General features: G+C 42.0%; 1 protein-coding gene across 1 annotated transcript in view; it reads left to right on the top strand.

Moving 5' to 3' along the window:
- LOC126175251 (juvenile hormone esterase-like) overlaps positions 1 to 18,064 on the top strand; it is an 80,207-nt gene that overhangs the window by 27,402 nt on the left and 34,741 nt on the right. Inside the window, exons 5-6 of the mRNA XM_049921892.1 lie at positions 9,472 to 9,671; positions 12,743 to 12,893. Of these exons, the coding sequence (XP_049777849.1) occupies positions 9,472 to 9,671; positions 12,743 to 12,893 (351 nt within the window). The remainder of the gene's footprint in view (positions 1 to 9,471; positions 9,672 to 12,742; positions 12,894 to 18,064) is intronic.

Consider the following 18,064-nt stretch of genomic DNA (forward strand, 5'->3'; position numbering starts at 1 on the left):
ACTTTCACCAAACAGGTCGGTGAAGTTCCATTACTGACAGTGATGGTATACTTTCCCTGAAAATTCCACTATATAACGTCTATATTATTGGGTCGTACCCCTCCAGTCGAAAGTGGGTACATGTCCTGCCATACTGTTTAATGACTTATGTCATGACCATGAGAAAGGTGTACCTGATGCTTATTGTTACTATAATTGAAATTAACTATAATTAGTAGTCACGAGCTAATCCAGCGGATGCATCCCTCATGACGATATGTTGCTGACGTACTAGCCGGTGAAGCCTGAGAGATGCCGTATCTTCTCGTTACCCATAATGTTGTGTTAACGGTGAGTGCTAGGGCTGCTCCAAGAGCATGGTTTCCCTGCCGGCCTGGAATAACTGCCAAAGAAGACAGTGAGAGCCTGTAGCCGTCCTCACGGTTCATGTTGGACGACCGCACTGCTGTCTCGACGGTCTCGCTCCTGTCTTTTTCTCTTAGTGGCAAGCGATTGCCATATCAATCTCCTAGATGTATCAAGCTTCTAGATACTGTACATCATGTGCTTGTTTAAAGTGAATGGACATACCACACTTCTTCCATCGCCGATTTAGTATGCTGACCAAGCTTACGAGTATGTTCTCCAGTGTGTATTGTAAGACGCCCGGGAGTGTAACATCTAAATATACGCTGACCTTTTTCACATCGTTTACTGCAAAAAGTCAAGTACACAGAGACGAGGGTTAGATATTTAAGGACTGCATGTTCAAACTGTACGTACGTGGCTTTCCCGCTGCTGTCTTCTTGATTCTCCCGCTGCCAGCTAAAAGCGGAGTCCTGTAATGTTTATCAGTTACTAGGCTTGGGAGACACTCACACAATGAGATCCATGTTTGGAACGTCGCGGTAGACTAAAACTGTGTGCCGAATCGAGACTCGGACTCGGGACCTTTGCTTTTCGCGGGCAATTGCTCTTGTAATTTTCGTAAGCGAGCTTCTGTGAAGTTTGGAGGATAGTGGACGAGGTACTGACGGAAGTAAGGCTGTGAGGATGGGTCGTGAGTCGCGCTTGGATCGCTCAGTCGGTAGAGCATTAGCCTGCGAAAGGTAAAACTGCCGACTTCGAGTCACGGTCCGGCAAACAGTTTTAGTCTACCGAGAAGTTCCAAATCAGTGCAAACTCCGCCTGAGAGTGGAAATTTCATTCTGGAAAGATCCAAGTTTACCTCACAAGCGCCAAATACATCTGATAATCAAACACTTTAATTTTTGGCCTGCACTGTTCAGACAGATATCATATGAGCGACGTAGTTATGTATTGACATATCAACCACGTAGTTAGTTCAAGTGCCTGGAGCACAAACGCATGAAATTGACTGTTGAAGTAGGGCGTTATAAGCCTAGATGAGTAATACACTTCTTGCAATAGGTATCAGTCCATGCTAGTTCCTTTACTTTACTCCTTGGCGCTACAGCCCGCTTACGCTCGTTATTTTCGGTCTGACCGATTAAATGTCTCTCTCTTACTTTTAATGTTCTTAAGGATAATTGTTTAGTGCACACATTGCTTGTTCCGTAACTGACCCAACGCGGATGGTGGTTGGTTTGACTACACGAAACACGATTTGGGAATTATCATCCTCAAATAGATCACTCATACTGAAACGTTTAACATTATTAAAAAATACACAATGTCCTTGGCAAGAATTTTGCTTCGACAACTCTACAGTAAATTGCGTGCAGCAGCCACGGCATCGACACTGCGTGATACACGCACCACGGAATCTACGCCAGAACTAATACTCACACTCTGCACTGGCCAGATCAGCGACCTCGAATATCCGCATGTGGGATAAGCAGCGATACTACAATATGCTTACATTCCAGCACAGAAATCTTTTCGAATTCTGGAAGAGAATTGCGCAAAACAAGAAACTAAGTCCCAATAGTACTGGTGATTGGAGGGAGGGGGATTTCCCGTCTAACGAATACAGTCATAGCTAAACGATGACTGCATGCTCATATTATGAAAATTAGACCAAACATGGGATAATACAAGAATATAATCCACGTGCAATAAATCATATACATATACAAATCTACCTACACTGCAGCCCATTACGACAACACATAATATTAATCAATTTTTTAACACTACAAAGATAAAGAAAGCGAATACAACAAAATATAATATCATGTAAGTCCCTGAAAAAGAAGGTACATGTATGTAAACGCTACAAAAGACGCAGTCATGTCATACATCGCTGACACTACCTAAAACCGAAACTTATGCGCTTATACGTCGGCTCACAAGAAAAACTTTCACTACTCACAGCACCGCATCACTGAGGCGTTCGTTACTGGGAAAGGTGGGCAGGTGTTGCTTTGTCGCGGCGCCGTCCGCTCGCAGATGCAAGCTACGTGACCGCTGTTGCACCATACACCAGGCGCGACTCCCACACACCGGATCGGTACCTCCGCTTCGCGGTAATCTGTCCGTGGCGCGCATGAAACAAGTGTAACAGTGCCCTGTCGGTGCTGCCATACTCCTGGCGTACTCACAATCATTTAGATTACGACTAGCAGTAGTAGCCCTTACAGTGTCCTCAAAGAGTGTTAAACAGGAATAAACTAACTTAAACAGCGTCTCTAAAACTTTAAATGAGCCTTTGTAAATCGAACATATTGCGATCATCGTAAGTATGCGCTATCGTATCTGAACAAAATAGTAATTCACCTCCTCAAAAGAGAAAAACTATCCAAGATACCGGCCGGCCGCGGTGGCCGAGCTGTTCTAGGCGCTTCAGTCCGTAACCGCGTGACTGCTACGGTCGCAGGTTCGAATCCTGCCTCGGGCGTGGATGTGTGTGATGTCCTTAGGTTAGTTATGTTTAAGTAGTTCTAAGTCCTAGGGGACTGACGACCTCAGATGTTAAGTCCCGTAGTTCAAAAAAATGGTTGAAATGGCTCTGAGCACTATGGGACTTAACTTCTGAGGTCATCAGATCTCTTGAACTTAGAACTACTTAAACCTAACCAACCTAAGGACATCACACACATCCATGCCCGAGGCAGGATTCGAACCTGCGACCGGAGCGATCACGCGGCTCCAGACTGACGCGCCTAGAACCGCACGGCCACACCGGCCGGCTCCCATAGTTCAAATTGATTCAAATGGCTCTGAGCGCTATGGGACTTAATTTCTGAGGTCATCAGTCCCCTAGAACTTAGAACTACTTAAACCTAACCAACCTAAGGACATCACACACATCCATGCCCGAGGCAGGATTCGAACCTGCGACCGTAGCGGTCACGCGGTTTCAGACTGTAGCGCCTAGAATCTCACGGCCACCAAGGCCGGCTAAGTCCCATAGTGCTCAGAGAAATTTGAACCATTTTATCCAAGATACCGACATGTTATAAACATATTTACAAATTGATACTTCAGCCATCTGACTTCTTTACAGCTAAAAATATATGAAGCAAACCTCATTACATTCACAAAACAAGTTCAGAACGTCAGATAGCTTAGAATGACAGAATTTATGAGTTATTCACGAAGTATCACTTTATTTGGGTGTTCTCACTCCATAGCTCTAAACACACAAAGAAAATTCTTACCAAACTGTTCACACGAAGTTCAATATACTCCCACAAGCTTTTCAGAAATTTATTGTCATTACACAATGCTAGCTAACAACATAGTGACACATGTTCCAGATTTATATTTCAATTTCTAAACATTCGTTCCCTCTACTGTGCTTGTGATGGCAATACGTTCGATACATTTCGTGCCCTTCAAATTCTTTCTGCCGGAGAGGGCTTACATTCATTAAGCAATTCTCGCCATACATTGTTATTCTGCCTATTCTCTTGAATTTCTTCATCCATTGCTTCACGGTTTGACTGCGTGATCAAGTATGACCGTACAAAACTGGTTCGTGTTCTCTCACCTGCCGCTTACATTGTACCATCTGTATCACTTCTGGCTCGCTCAGGATAACCTGCTTATGCCTTCTCAGAATTTCTACAGATGCTTCATTTCTGCCAGATCTCGGTGTTCTAGGGACTTGAGTTTCTGCTCAAGAGAGTTCAAGATCTCCTGTATCTGCCTTGCCTTGTCATCTCCATTTCATCTTGCATAATGCTGCTGAGTCTGTGTTTGCGGTATTCTGTGATGGTAACTGCAAATCAGATAAACAACATAACTCAGTCATCCCTACAACTTCCCTTACGTTAATACTCCCTTTGAAGTCAATAACGGCATTCATCATAATCTTCAGCATTTAGCCTCATTGTAAGAAAAATTTACTCTTTAATTACCTTGATTTTGCTCCCATAGCATCTCAAATGCATATTCCATACACAGAAATATTTGGTATCCCTCTTCCCTGCTCTAACGACTTCGTGTACAGCTTCTGTGACACTACGTTGATTTCACTACCCGAATAGACCAAAATATCTATCCGAGTTCGAAAAATATCTGTATCTCGGCAGGCTCTTCGCCATTTTCCCGCATCAAATCTTCAATTACTTCAGTTACATCTTCTACCTTTCGTATTGACGTAACCATTCATCCCACGTTATATGTTCACAACCGGACTGCATCAGTTTTCCTCGCCTTCTTCACATCGTAGTACGTCAGGGTCGTTGTTTGCATTACGCTCCCTGTCTTCCGACTCAACTTCGTGTATTGTCACGCGTTCCGTGTTGTTAACCCGTAGCTGCCGCGCTGTCTGCAGTAGCCTCTGCGACGTCGAGAACTTCATTCAAATCTTCTGTCGTCCTCTCGATTCCAACGTTGGTCTTTATATCCTCTGTCATTACTCAATCGCGTACTAGCGCTCGGGTTGCCGTTTCATGGTGACCCTCTTTTGTATTCAGATTCTTCACTTCCTCATCAAGTAGACAACGTACGTTCCTAAACTGATTTCGTGGCTTCTACATCGTCCTTGGGGATCGCCAGCAACTTTCCCTGAACAGCAACCGGCTATTTACATATAATCACGACACTATCGCTTCCGTTTTGTTTTATTCGTCTAAATACAGGTTTCTTTCACAGGAGTCTTGGAAAAACTTCTTTAGGTTTCTGTTACGACCTGTTTCAAAACTTCTGCCTTGGTACGAACTGTTTCGTATGTCATTTTGCTTTCACGTGGACCAGTATTGTTTTAAAAACTCATTTTCAAAGTTAGCACATGTCTCTCATTTTTGTCCGATTCTCAATCCCCAGGTACCAGTTTCACCCTCCATTGTCGATTAAACGAAGCATATCTTCTGATTTTCATCCCATAGTTCAGATAGCAAATCTTTAAACTGATATAAATAGTCCCTCGGATACCATCTTCCGTTTGGATCAAATTTTCTAAAATTTCCAATAATAATGAAGACTCCGTCATTTTGTGTACCCAATAATATGGCCTCCTGTTACGCCCCCAGCGCGTTGTATTGATTTGAGTTCATTTTTCACTTGTTACCCAATCTCCTGTTTAACATTTCGAATAAGGAATCGTCTCATGGTTACCTCATTGCATATCTGCTCCACACGACGTGCGTAAGCATTTTGGTCCAGTACAACGGCCTGTACCCTATGTTTACACTCCTGCATATCCCCAGCTTGTCTCTCCAAATACTCGTCGTAGATAGCAGTTTTTCCGCTGAGTTCCTTTTGCTCTTCGCCTACTTCAGATTCTCTTCGACGTGCTGATCTAACCGAGTCGTGAGCACGTCTGTCTTTTAATTTGTAGCCTTACTGGTTTCATCAGTCTCTGCAGAAAGATCCGTACTACTCTGTTCTGTTTTCTTACCTGTTTGTTCTATCCTACTAGCGCTCTCTTCATATCCCTTATTCAGAATTTCCGTTAATCTTTGGTATTAGTAGACCTTTTCAACTGTTTTTAGTCCCCGTATTTTGATATTACTACCGATTCCGGGACACTAAGAATCACATCTTCATTTGAACATTTGCATAACAACGATCAAGAAGGAATAGCCGTAATGAAACATCCACTGATTTGATAATTTTCTAAAGTTATTTTAAGATTTTTAAAAACTTTAAATTAAAAAAAAACTTGTGCTCACATAAATACAACATTAGAGTTAAAAAGGTCCCACCCATCATTTGGAATTGGAATTGGTTGTTTTTATTCAATGGCATACAGCATTTTAGCTGTGTTTTATTCTGACGGACAATCAATGTTGAGTCCAAAGTTCTGAGCTTTTAGCTCTAATGTTTCAGTTATGCGAGTACAAAAGTTTTAATATTCTTATGTACAAGTTTAATTTTTTTTAATCTTAAAATAATTTTAGAAAACACCAGCGGATGTCTGAGGTGGTTATTCCTTCTTGATTTATTGTTATGCAGATGTTCATCTGAAGATGTGTCTTGAAACCGGTAGTGATCTAAAAATAAAGGACTAAATACGGCTGAAACGGTTTATTAATGCCCAAGATATAACTCATAGCTGTGGTTGCCCTACCCACAAGATTTCCGTTAATGTTATGAACACATTAGACTCAGACATTCATTCTTCTTGTGTGTGTGTATCCGGAATAGGTGACGATTCAACACCTGGATATTCAATGTCTACTGACGAACTGCAGTCTCCTAAACTGGAATTTTTCGACATAAAAAAATATGATTGGAAAACTGAATCACAATAACTCTCTTCTACAGTAAACAGAACGGAACAGTAATTCAAACTGTCACATTCTATTCAGTTCAAAGATGTATTCGGTGCTCAGAAGCACACCAGACATAGATACAATGAAATAAGACAGGAATGAAATTTTTTATACGCTAGATTTAATTCTGATGTAGTATTGCACTAACAAATTAACGTGGGCTACTATGGCCAAACTGGGCAATGACATGTACATTACTGATTATTGTCAGAGTATTATAGGAATATTGTAATTCGCTGTCAGTGTATTCATTGATAACTGTTTGCATCTACTGAACCTGTCAGTCACGTTTGTGTCTCAGTGGATACGTTTGTGTTATAAAGGACCCGGTAAGAAATCTTCTTCAAAAACATGTACTTCCCTTAGATTTGATACGAAGCGAAGGAATCAACCTCTTCCGTAGTTAGCATTTATGGAGAATCTCTCACTCTGGGAAATGGTGCAAGTTATTCCTGTTTATAAAAAGGGTAAGAGAACGAATGCGCAGCCTTCTGTTGCAGGATCCTAGGGCGTATTCTCGATAAAATTCTAGGCTCGAATTTCGTGACGTTCATAGAAGGTATTTACTACAATAAGATGAAAATTATCTGCAGAAAACCTGATCGTCTGCAGTGGCATTTCCCGTCCCTGTACTTGGCCAAAAGAAGACGTTTTGATAGAGTCTATGAAGGCCATGCGTTTTATGTTCACATATTTTCTTCAAATCCTCCAATATTTGATATTCACTAGAAAATCAAGAACATAGATACATGGAAATTATGTAAGGAATCAAAAACATAGACCTATGATGATGCTTTTAAATAACCTGAGACATTTTTGGTCTAAATAATACATTTCACATTCGCAAAAGACAGTATAACGCTCATATTTTTCCTTTGCGTATTTGAACAACGTTCTTGTGTTCATTGCAATCTTTCTTCGCTTCTGCTTCATAAGACAAAAATAACTCAGAAGCTTTCATCTTTAATTTGTTGATACCAATACAATTGACCCATAAGTCAAACGTTCTCAGTACTATTAAATTAGTAGCTTCAGTTTCCCACGAGATAGCTTTGCTGTTGCGTGGTGACCTTGTAGTTCTCTTTCGCTTACTTTACTCACAGAGAATGGCAGAGAAAGCTATGCACATTTCATAAGCTGTTTCACTGATTTAATGCATGCATCACACTGAGTTTGACCAAACTGGAGATTAAACTTTTCCCGAAAAATAGCAGTCTAGGTAAAACTCATACATCACATTTGAAATCGGATGTAAGTGAAGAAACAAGAAATTTCCTTTCTTCTCATGTAGTGTAGCAGCTGTGTGTTTTATGTCCAGTATTTGGTGATGGGTGAGCCTTGTTATATGTAGACCTCAGAAACGCCCATTAAGCTATAAAATGTGCTACGAGAAATTCGGGACTGACATGGTTTCTCTAACCTTCTTTTCAAACGGATGGAGGAAACTGATAGCTTCATGTATACACTAAGCCATATTGTTGGTGTGGAAAGGAAACCACATGATCAGGCCTTGCAAACGACGCGATAGTCGACCGACCGCCGTGTAGACCTGACATTCGTCATCGGATGCGGCATGGAGAGGCATGGGATCAGCACTCCGCATCCCCGACCCTTGTCGACGTTTCGACCTTGGAGCTGCTGCCTCTGAACCAGGTAGCTTCTCAGTTGGCATCACGAGGCTGAGATCACCCCAGGCCAGTTCTCCCACAAGGGAAAAGTTCCTGAGAGTAAAGGGTTTCGAACCTGAGGCTGCCGCATGGAGGTCTGCCGCGTTGTCCACTCTGCAACGGAGGGGGACATGGTTCATATCGCCGTTAAAGTTTTTTGTTCAGCAGAACCAAGTGAATGGAGACGACAAACAAATGAATTTAGCTTCCTACGAAATACAGGGTGACAGGTATTGAACTATAAGAAAAAAACGTAAATTATGTACAAACTACGGCGTGCACACATTTTATTCAACATGCAAACATCACTAAAGATATTAGGGTTTAGGGTTTTACATATTCGATATGCCTACCATCAGTGGCGGTGACGTGGAGCAGACGAATAGCGAAATTCTGCATGACCTGGTGAAGTGTCGGAACATCGATGCTCTCGATGATCTCCTGAATGGCTGTTTTCAGCTCAGCAATGGTTTTGAGGTTGTTGCTGTACACATTGTCTTTAATGTAGCCCCACAAAAGGAGTCACACATGTTCAGATTTGGAGAACATGGCTGCCAATCGAGGCCCATGCCAGTGGCCTCTGGTACCCTAGAGCTAGAATGCGGTCCCCAAAGTGCTCCTCCAAGACATCAAACGCTCTCCTGCTTCGATGGGGTCGAGTTCCGTCTTCCATGAACCACATCTTGTCGAAATCAGGGTCACTTTGGAAATGGGGATGAAATCATCTTCCAAAACACTCACGTACCATTCGATGGTCACCGTTCCATCAAGGAATATCGCACCGATTATTCCGTGACTGGACATTGCACACCTCACAGTCATCCATTGAGCGTGAAGAGAGTTCTCGATCTCGGAATGAGTATTCTCAGTCTCCCAAATGTACCAATTTTGTTTATTGACGAAACCATCCAAATGAAAGCGGGATTCGTCGCTAAACCAAGCCATGCGCATACGCATACGTATACGCATACAACCGTGCAGTTTGAACGTCCTAACGTACTGTCACCCAGTACAAGACCTAGTGCTGCGATACTGACACGTTACTGGTCAATTCAAAATACATACGAAGTAAATTAAATATCACACTCGGACCATGTTTCAGGGAACCTATTTCTTTCGACTGTTTGTCATTCCGACAGGCCTATTCTCGCGGCTGATTATCCAGAGCGGTAACTTCATCGGGTCCTCAGCTCCCCTGGAAGCGGCTCGTAGGAACGCCTTCAGACTGGGGGCTGCCCTGGGCTTCGAGACGGATGACTCCCAGCAGCTGGTGGACTTCCTGCGCTCTGTCAACGCTACGGACCTGCTGGTGGACAGCTCACTCATACTGACAGACGAGGTTCGGTGTATGATTTTGGCAGTCATAACTTCATCTAATGGTGCATTTTCGGCAAATCCACATTCACATAATGACTCAAGAGATTAATGTTTTGAAGTATATGTAAATTATATATTTAATTGGTATCACTCCAGCAGCAGAGCACGGTATCCTTATCATATGTATGTATGTATGTATGCGTCAGTTCCAGCAGCATACTGCAGGATCGCCTGGAACAATTTCACTCCAATTTGTAACACATATGATTGACTATCAGTAGAAATACGCTGTTGGGGTAGAAATGCCGTCGCATCCTTATTGATGGGGTAGTATATCGATGGGAAGATACGTAAAAGTAATCGTAAACGAACTGACGTGTGACGAATCTATGGTTTTCAATGGTGCTCATGTGATTGATGGAATTTCTGTGGCATTTCACTCCCAGGTGTTAGGCGGGAGTAGGGGAGGTTAGAATTTGATGTGACGTGTTGACGCAAGATAGTCTAAAACGGCGAATATCCGTCTCACATCGATAGTACTCATTGTTGCCTGGCTGAGTAGTAACAGTTCTGTAGCCACCTGGCTCATGGCGGAGGTGTAGTGTCGGATTGGGATGGGGTCACGTCTAAACCGTAAGTTTGGAATGTGTGGAACAGTTTCAATAAAAGTTGTACTTATATAGATCAGCTTCTGTCTGTATGTAAATCTGGGATAATAAATGCATAGCATTCCTACGTGTAGAAGTGGCTATGAGAAGTTGTTGATAGAGAGAATGAATATGAGGGATAGGTGTTAGTGTCGTAACCAAAAGTTTTTGTGGTCATTCATTCATCGATGGCATTCCCCACGACGTTTCACCTCTCCTGTGGAGGAGGAGGGCGCGAGGGTGGCCGGAGTGGCAGCATTAGAATTAGGGTGAAATGAAAATAAGAATGTGGTTAATATCAGGTAATCAATTAGCGGAATATATACTTAGGTGACAAAAGTCATGGAATACCTCCTAATATCGTGTCGGACGTACTACTGTCCGGCGTAGAGTAGCAACTCGACGTGTTGTGGACTCAACAAGTCGTTGGAAGTCCCCTGCAGAAACATTGAGCCGATGTGCCTCTATAGCCGACCACAACTCGGAGGTGTTACCGGTGCAGGATTTGTGCACGAACTGACCTCTCGATTATGTCCCATAAATGTTCGTTGGGATTCATGCAAGGCGCTCTGGGTGGCCAAATAATTCGCTGGAATTGTCCACAATGTTCTTCAAAACAATCACGAACAACTGTTGATCAGTGGCATGTTTGGGAACATGAAGTGCATGAATGGCTGCAAATGGTCTCCAAGCAGCCGAACACAATCATTCCCAATCAATGATTGGTTCACTTGAACCAAAGGACCTATTCCATTTGGTATAAACACAGCCCACTCTATTATGGAGGAACCACCAGCTTGCACAATGCCTTGTTGACAACTTGGCGTCGTGGGGGTCTGCGCCACCGCCACACTCGAACCCTACGATCAGCTCTTACCGGCTGAAAGCGGGACTCATCTGACCAGGCCACGGTTTTCTCGTCGCCTAGGGTCCAACCGATATGGTCACGAGCCCGGGAGAGGCGCTGCAGGCGATGTCGTGCTGCTAGCAAAGCCGCTCGCTCTAACAGATATGTTCGTCGTTCATCGAACATTGATTTCTGTAATTATTTCACGCAGTATTGCTTGTCTGTAAGTATTGACAACTCTACGTAAACGCCGCTGCGCTCGGTTCGGTAAACGAAGGCTGCCGGCCACTGACTTGTCAGTGGTGAGAGGTAAGGCCTGAAATGTGATATTCTCGGCACGCTATTGACACTGTGCATCTCGGAATATTGAATTCTCTGATTACCGAAATGTAATGTAGCATGCTTCTAGCTCCAACTGCCATTCTGCGTTCACAGTCTGTTAATTTCCGTCGTGCGACCGTCAAGTCGGAAACCTTTTCATGCGAATCAACTGAGTACAAACGACAGCTCGGACACTGCAGCGTCCTTTTATCCCTTGTGTACGCGATACTACCGCAATCTGCATTCGTGCATATCGCTATCCCTTGACTTTGTCACTTCAGTGTTTGTAGTGAAAACGTACATACCAATTCGACGACCTTCGCATGCTGACACTTGGCGGTTCAGGCCCTTATCTAACGTGTTAACTCATATTGGGCTGTTTGAGAGCTGAACAGGTGACACTACGGAGTTTGAGAGGACGACAGTATTTAGCGGCAAGAGGGATAGCATGTTCTGTCTCTGAAACTGAATATACATTTAGCATCACAATGGTGGTAGAGCGTAATAGGATGTACAAGATAAGCAAATGGTCTGCCCATACACTTGATTTCATTTAAAATTAATTATAATAGAGGGATAGCATGTTCTGTCTCTGAAACTGAATATACATTTAGCATCACGATGCTGGTAGAGCGTAATAGGATGTACAAGATAAGCAAATGGTCTGCCCATACACTTGATTTCATTTAAAATTAATTATAATAGTCTAGATCGTAAGGCACGTTTATTAAAAAGTGACCGGTCCGATCATCACTTGATCACCTTCAAACCTACAATTGTAATGTAATACGGGACACAAATTAGAGGGATCCATTAAAATAAGTTAGAATTACCTATAAAATTACAAAGCACAGTTACACCAATATTGATGGATTAATTTGTGAAAGATAAGGTATAATTTGGTAACATACCCAGTCCTTAATTTCTGCCCAGTGGAGTGCGGCAGACGCCCAAGCCATATATCACTAATTCTTTTGAGGAGTGTACCAGTTTCTTGCAGCCGTTAATGTAGTCGAATGAAAATGGTATGTGATGTCATAATTATAACAACGGCTAGAAGCCTGTAATAGCAATCTTGCGTAAGTACATCCACTCGTGGTAGCAAATATTTTGACAATGCAAGATTTTCATGAGACTGGCAAAAAGAGCCCGGTTACGGGCACCAGGATAGCTGGGAACAAGAAAAATATTTTTCATGGAGTCACATTTTGTTAATGCACTGTTTACAGTGTGGAAGTAATAAATGTAACTATTGCGAGAACAAGTTTTTGGTTTCAGGAGAAGCTGTTATACTCGTATGCTCTCTGGTCACCGCACATCGAAGCAGAGCATGAGGGTGCTTTCATCTCAGAACCTCCAATACAGCCGCTCATCGATGGCCGTTTCCTACAAGTGCCCATCATGACAGGCGTCACTTCCGCTGAAATTGGTACGTATCTACAAATTATACACCAGAGGAGTGCACCATATCCGTAAAACGATGTAATAATATTAGAACAAACTTCTGGGATATACCGTAATCACCGATAAAATATTAATAGTTTCAGTATAAACTACTGTGTGATTATAAATAAAGGTTAAGGAGGCCTACAAATGTAATCTCGCGTTGCTAAATGAATGAGTAAATGCAAGCGCTGTCCTATTTCGGTTATAGTAGTACATGGTGCTGGTTGAGCCTACCCAGCTCTTTTCTTGCGGCCTGACCCGTATGGTAGACAGGGTCACCCGACGGTGGTGGTGCTTAGTACTGATCAGAAATGAGCTGCTTATATTCGTTTGAAACTCGCTAGCGAGTGACATGACGTCATTCCGAACTCTATCTCATTGTGCTCCTAGACTCGACTTGTGAGTCGTCGCCGCTGCCCACTTTGTCACTGGTAGCCGTTGTCGGGTACAAGTGGACTGGACTCGCTCAGAGACGAGAGGGAGTACACGAGTTAGCAAGTATAGCGGCGGACTCGTGGCATTTCCGTTACATACACAACTTTCTTGAAAGAAATTTCCGGCAGTAGTCTGTAGATCAGAGGTTCCCAAACTTTTGTTTGTCACGCCCCCCTTCTGCCGAAAAGAAAACTTCCGTGCCCCCCCCTCCTCCCCCTAAAAAATATAGAGATTTTTATTAATTATCAAGAAACTATTGAAAAATTTGTGATGGTGATGTCATGTAACATGGTGGGCTGTTAATGTATCGAGTCGCAGTTATTACGTCATCTGTCTAGTCTAGTGATTATAAGCCACTCCTAAAGTAAAGAAAGTCCTTGGTAAACAAGGAAAAATATTTGCAGCCTTTGCAGATTAGTGGATGCGGGCCATTATTTTAAGTTGAGTGTAGCTTATTACTTTCACTCATTATCAAAAATAGTCACTCAGTCACGGTGTTAACGAACATCACTGATTTGTACGCCTATAGCGCTCCCCATTGTCATTGCGCATAGGTTGGCATTTATGTCAACGACGACAGTTACCGAACGGCGACAAACGGCCAGTTCTCAGAACCAGACAAAAAATAAAAAATAAGTTTTACGAAATAATTTTGCAGACTACACAGAACTTTAAGAAATATGAATAAAACAACTTCCTTACCTTGATTACATTCCCTTGCTGCACACCATTTCTTCACCAGTATAGGATTTTAGGACTACTCTTCGCTTGCCATATCTAGGATAAACTTTCGCTGTGTCTTCATCCAGAAGAAATAAATTATTAGTTGAAATAACATACCACACGTAACATCAGAATCCATAAGGATCACACGCAGTATTTATATTTAAATCAGATTCACTATGTATATTTTATATGGTTCTTCGAAATAGTTTTTTATAATTTTACAGTATTACCTACATGTAAGGATAGTTAGGAGAAAAATACAAGTTCTCTTATAATGTGACATATTTATTATAAAAATATTATTTCCACACACTTATGGCAAGAAACAAACAAATAAATCAATGTGAAGGATGAGCTTGCATATTTTTTACAAGATTTTGAATTCTTGGCTGAATAGTAAAAACTGAGCAACATAAATCATTGGCAATACTGAGTTTGCTTCTAAGCTTATTTTTTATCGCCACTACCGCTGAAAATGCTCTTTCGCACAAATAAGTGCTTGAAAATGGTAAATACAGTTTCAGAGCTTGTTCTGCTGTGCTGGGATACACCGTGAGATATTTCACCCAAAATAAAGGCTTATCCATTTTCTCAAAGTCATACTTCGCTGCAGAATCATTTTTAATTTCTAAGACTTCCTCTTGTAGTCTGTCTGGTAACACATCCACGTCAACGTGAAATGGATCCGTCGCTAATCTATAATAAATTTTATCATCACGACTGTTAGGGAAGTATCGTTCGAATTCATCAATGAGGTGCTGCAAATGGTTCGATATTTTACTCTTCGTATCAGTATCCTTAAAATCGTTGTGAAATCGGGCTTCTTCCAGGGTTCCAAACAATCTGGGAAAGCAGGAATAATTGCAGGCTAAAAATTTTACGTTTCCATAGTTGCAACTTATCAGTAAACGCTTTGATGGCATCCCGATGAAAAATTATGTCTGACTCTCCACCCTGTAATTTCAAATTCAATGTGTTTAAAGATTCGAAAATATCTGACAGATAAGCAAATGCAACATGAACACCGGGCTTTCTAAATTCCACATACAATTCAGTTTGTTTGTTATTTTCCAAAAAGTGCATCACTTCGTCTCGAAGTTCAAACCGAGCGAGGTGGCGCAGTGGTTAGCACACTGGACTCGCATTCGGGAGGACGACGGTTCAATCCCGTCTCCGGCCATCCTGATTTAGGTTTTCCGTGATTTCCCTAAATCGCTTCAGGCAAATGCCGGGATGGTTCCTGTGAAAGGGCACGGCCGATTTCCTTCCCCATCCTTTCCTCACCCGAGCTTGCGCTCCGTCTCTAATGACCTCGTTGTCGACGGGACGTTAAACACTAATCTCCTCCTCCTCCTCCTCCTCCTCAAAGTTCAAATAATCTTCCTAGCATATTTCCTTTTGAGAGCCAGCGTACTTCTGTATGAAATAAAAGTGTTTTATACTCTGCTCCCAAGTTTTCATAAAGAGCCGTGAATAACCTGGAAATTAACGCACTCTTTTTAATATGATTCACGATTTTGATGCACAATTTCAAGACATCATTGAGTTCCTTTGGAAGTGTCTTAGCTGCCAATGCTTGACGGTGTACTACACTGTGGATAGCAGTAACACCAGGGTTTTTTTCTCTGACCATCTGCACGAATCCTGAGCGACATCCAAGCATTGATGGGGCGCCATCTGTGCATACGCCTATCAGTTTTTGCCATGATAACTCATTTTTACAAAAGAATTCAGACACGGCTGCCATTATATGAATTGCTTTTGAAGTTGTCTTTAACTATGTAGAAAACAGCAACTCTTCTTTAATTGCTTCATTTTCTATATAGCGAACGAAAGCTAGCAGTTGGCAACAATTTGCAACGTCGGTACTCTCGTCTAACTGTATTGCGAAAAACCGCGATTGTTTGACGGCCGTAACGAATTCGGCCATATCATCAATCCGACGCTTCAGTATTGTCAGAAAGCGCTATTTGTGAAAGTTTTTGTTTGCTTTCTGACCCAAGAACAATATCAGCAGCTTTCAACAAACAGGGTTTGACTAGTGTCTCTCAGATAATATGACTTTTCTTGGTCCTTGAAATAAGTAGCGATAACTCTTACGAGACTTCCAGTACCTTTTCTGATGTCTGAGCGAAGGATCCAGCAGTGTCCAACTTCATCCGTTTCAAATTATCACATTTTGCAGCAAAAAATTCCTTCGGCTTCTCTTTCAATGCACCATGCTTTGCCCACAAATGGCGTTCCAGACGAGGTCTCATGGAATCATTGCTCAATACCTCATAGCAAATAACACATTGCGGCTGGTCAACACCATTTTTTTGTATAGAAGCAAAACCGTATTTGATATAATCATCATTATATTTACGTTTTTTCACGACACTCATGGTGAAGTAAAAAGAAAACAAGAAGTTAACAGTATAATTTCGCGCTAACACTGATTTTACTGAGGCACAACTGTGAAAGACTCAACGCGATTTCAGCTAAATCCAATACATCAGACGTGTCAACAACTGCAAGCAACCAACTGAAATAAAGGAAAGCTACTGTCGTCTGTCGGCACCTCAGATGACTGTCTGTGAGGAGTGGGGCGAAGAACGGGGAAGCCCAAACACAGCGCAGGTGCACTGTCTGTCTGCGACCTAGTGGCTGAGCCGGGCTCTTGCTGGGAGAAACGGGCTTTTCCCGTATTAGGGTGGAAACAGCCCACAGGGCACCCTAAGAATTTGCTACCTGTTCTTCAGTGCTGTTCTGAGCAGTGCAGCCTGGGGTTTTATGCGAAAATCGTTTTCGTGCCCCTATCTTTCGTTACTTATAAAGGAAACGTTATAAGTTTTGAGATAACATCAATGAATTGGTTGTCAAATTTCACAGTAATTAAGTAAGGTCATGGATAAACCTCACACATCGCTGGAAACTGTGCAGTGTGCACAGTGCCAAGCAGTTATCTCTGTACTCGTACCAAAAGAAGCCACTGTCGCAGCAAATAACGTACACTAATTTCAAACGAAATTATGCCGTATTTCAAAAAGGCAGAAGGAAACTAACTTTTGTCAGATAAGTAATCCGAATGAAAGAGCTGTAGTATTGACCGTTGGAAAAAAAGTAGCCTCACTAATGGATTTAATTGTGTACCTAGCTGGGTTATGTTTCATTGTTAGCACTCACGACAATGTTTCCAGAACGGCGTGTAGTACTCTGCTCAGAACGAACACTTGTACTAGTTTCGCATTCACGTTTTGCACATTTTTCTGGTGACAAAGGGCATAACCCTGGCGTTACGAACCCGCTAGTTCATTTGAAGCGTATACAGTCTGTTAAAGTCACTGTAATCGCATCACATGGGGATCCGCGGGCTGACACGGTAATAAAACGGCATTTTTGCAGTTACGCAGTATAAGTGATTATTGCTCTGATGAGCATAGCCTACTACGGCTAAAAGTTATAACATGATTACGTTCAGTTCATGTGTACAAATGTACGGAATAGTTAATACCTGACTTTTCTGTTTTCCAATTGTCAGAAGTAAGTTGTTTACAAATCTGATATATTAGAATTAACACATATCGCCTTCGTAATTTTGAGAGTTTCTGTGTGTGACATTCTATACGTGACATTCTAAAGGTGATCTTCAACAGTTGTGTGTTCTAGGATAGGTGATTGAGATAGGATTGCGGGAAGTGGGACGCCAAACGATTGCATTTAGCACCATAATCTATCATTAATACCTGCACATTCATTTTTATTAAAATATCGACACTTATGTTTTTTTTTAATGGAAACCTATTTTTACTTTTCCATTTAAAACAACGTAAGTATGTGTTGAAAATCATACTTCCGTGCATTTCTCAGTGGTTTGTATTAACCATTTACACCAGCCCTTCTTCTCACTTTCGGTTTGCAGAATTGGTTATTCAGTGTTTGTTGTAGTTTGGGAGGTGTTTCCAGTGGCAATGTTAGGTGACTCACCCTGTCTATGTGTGTATGAGAGTGAAT

Source organism: Schistocerca cancellata, chromosome 3 (genome assembly GCF_023864275.1).
Source record: "Schistocerca cancellata isolate TAMUIC-IGC-003103 chromosome 3, iqSchCanc2.1, whole genome shotgun sequence".
In the NCBI taxonomy this organism is placed as follows: domain Eukaryota; kingdom Metazoa; phylum Arthropoda; class Insecta; order Orthoptera; family Acrididae; genus Schistocerca; species Schistocerca cancellata.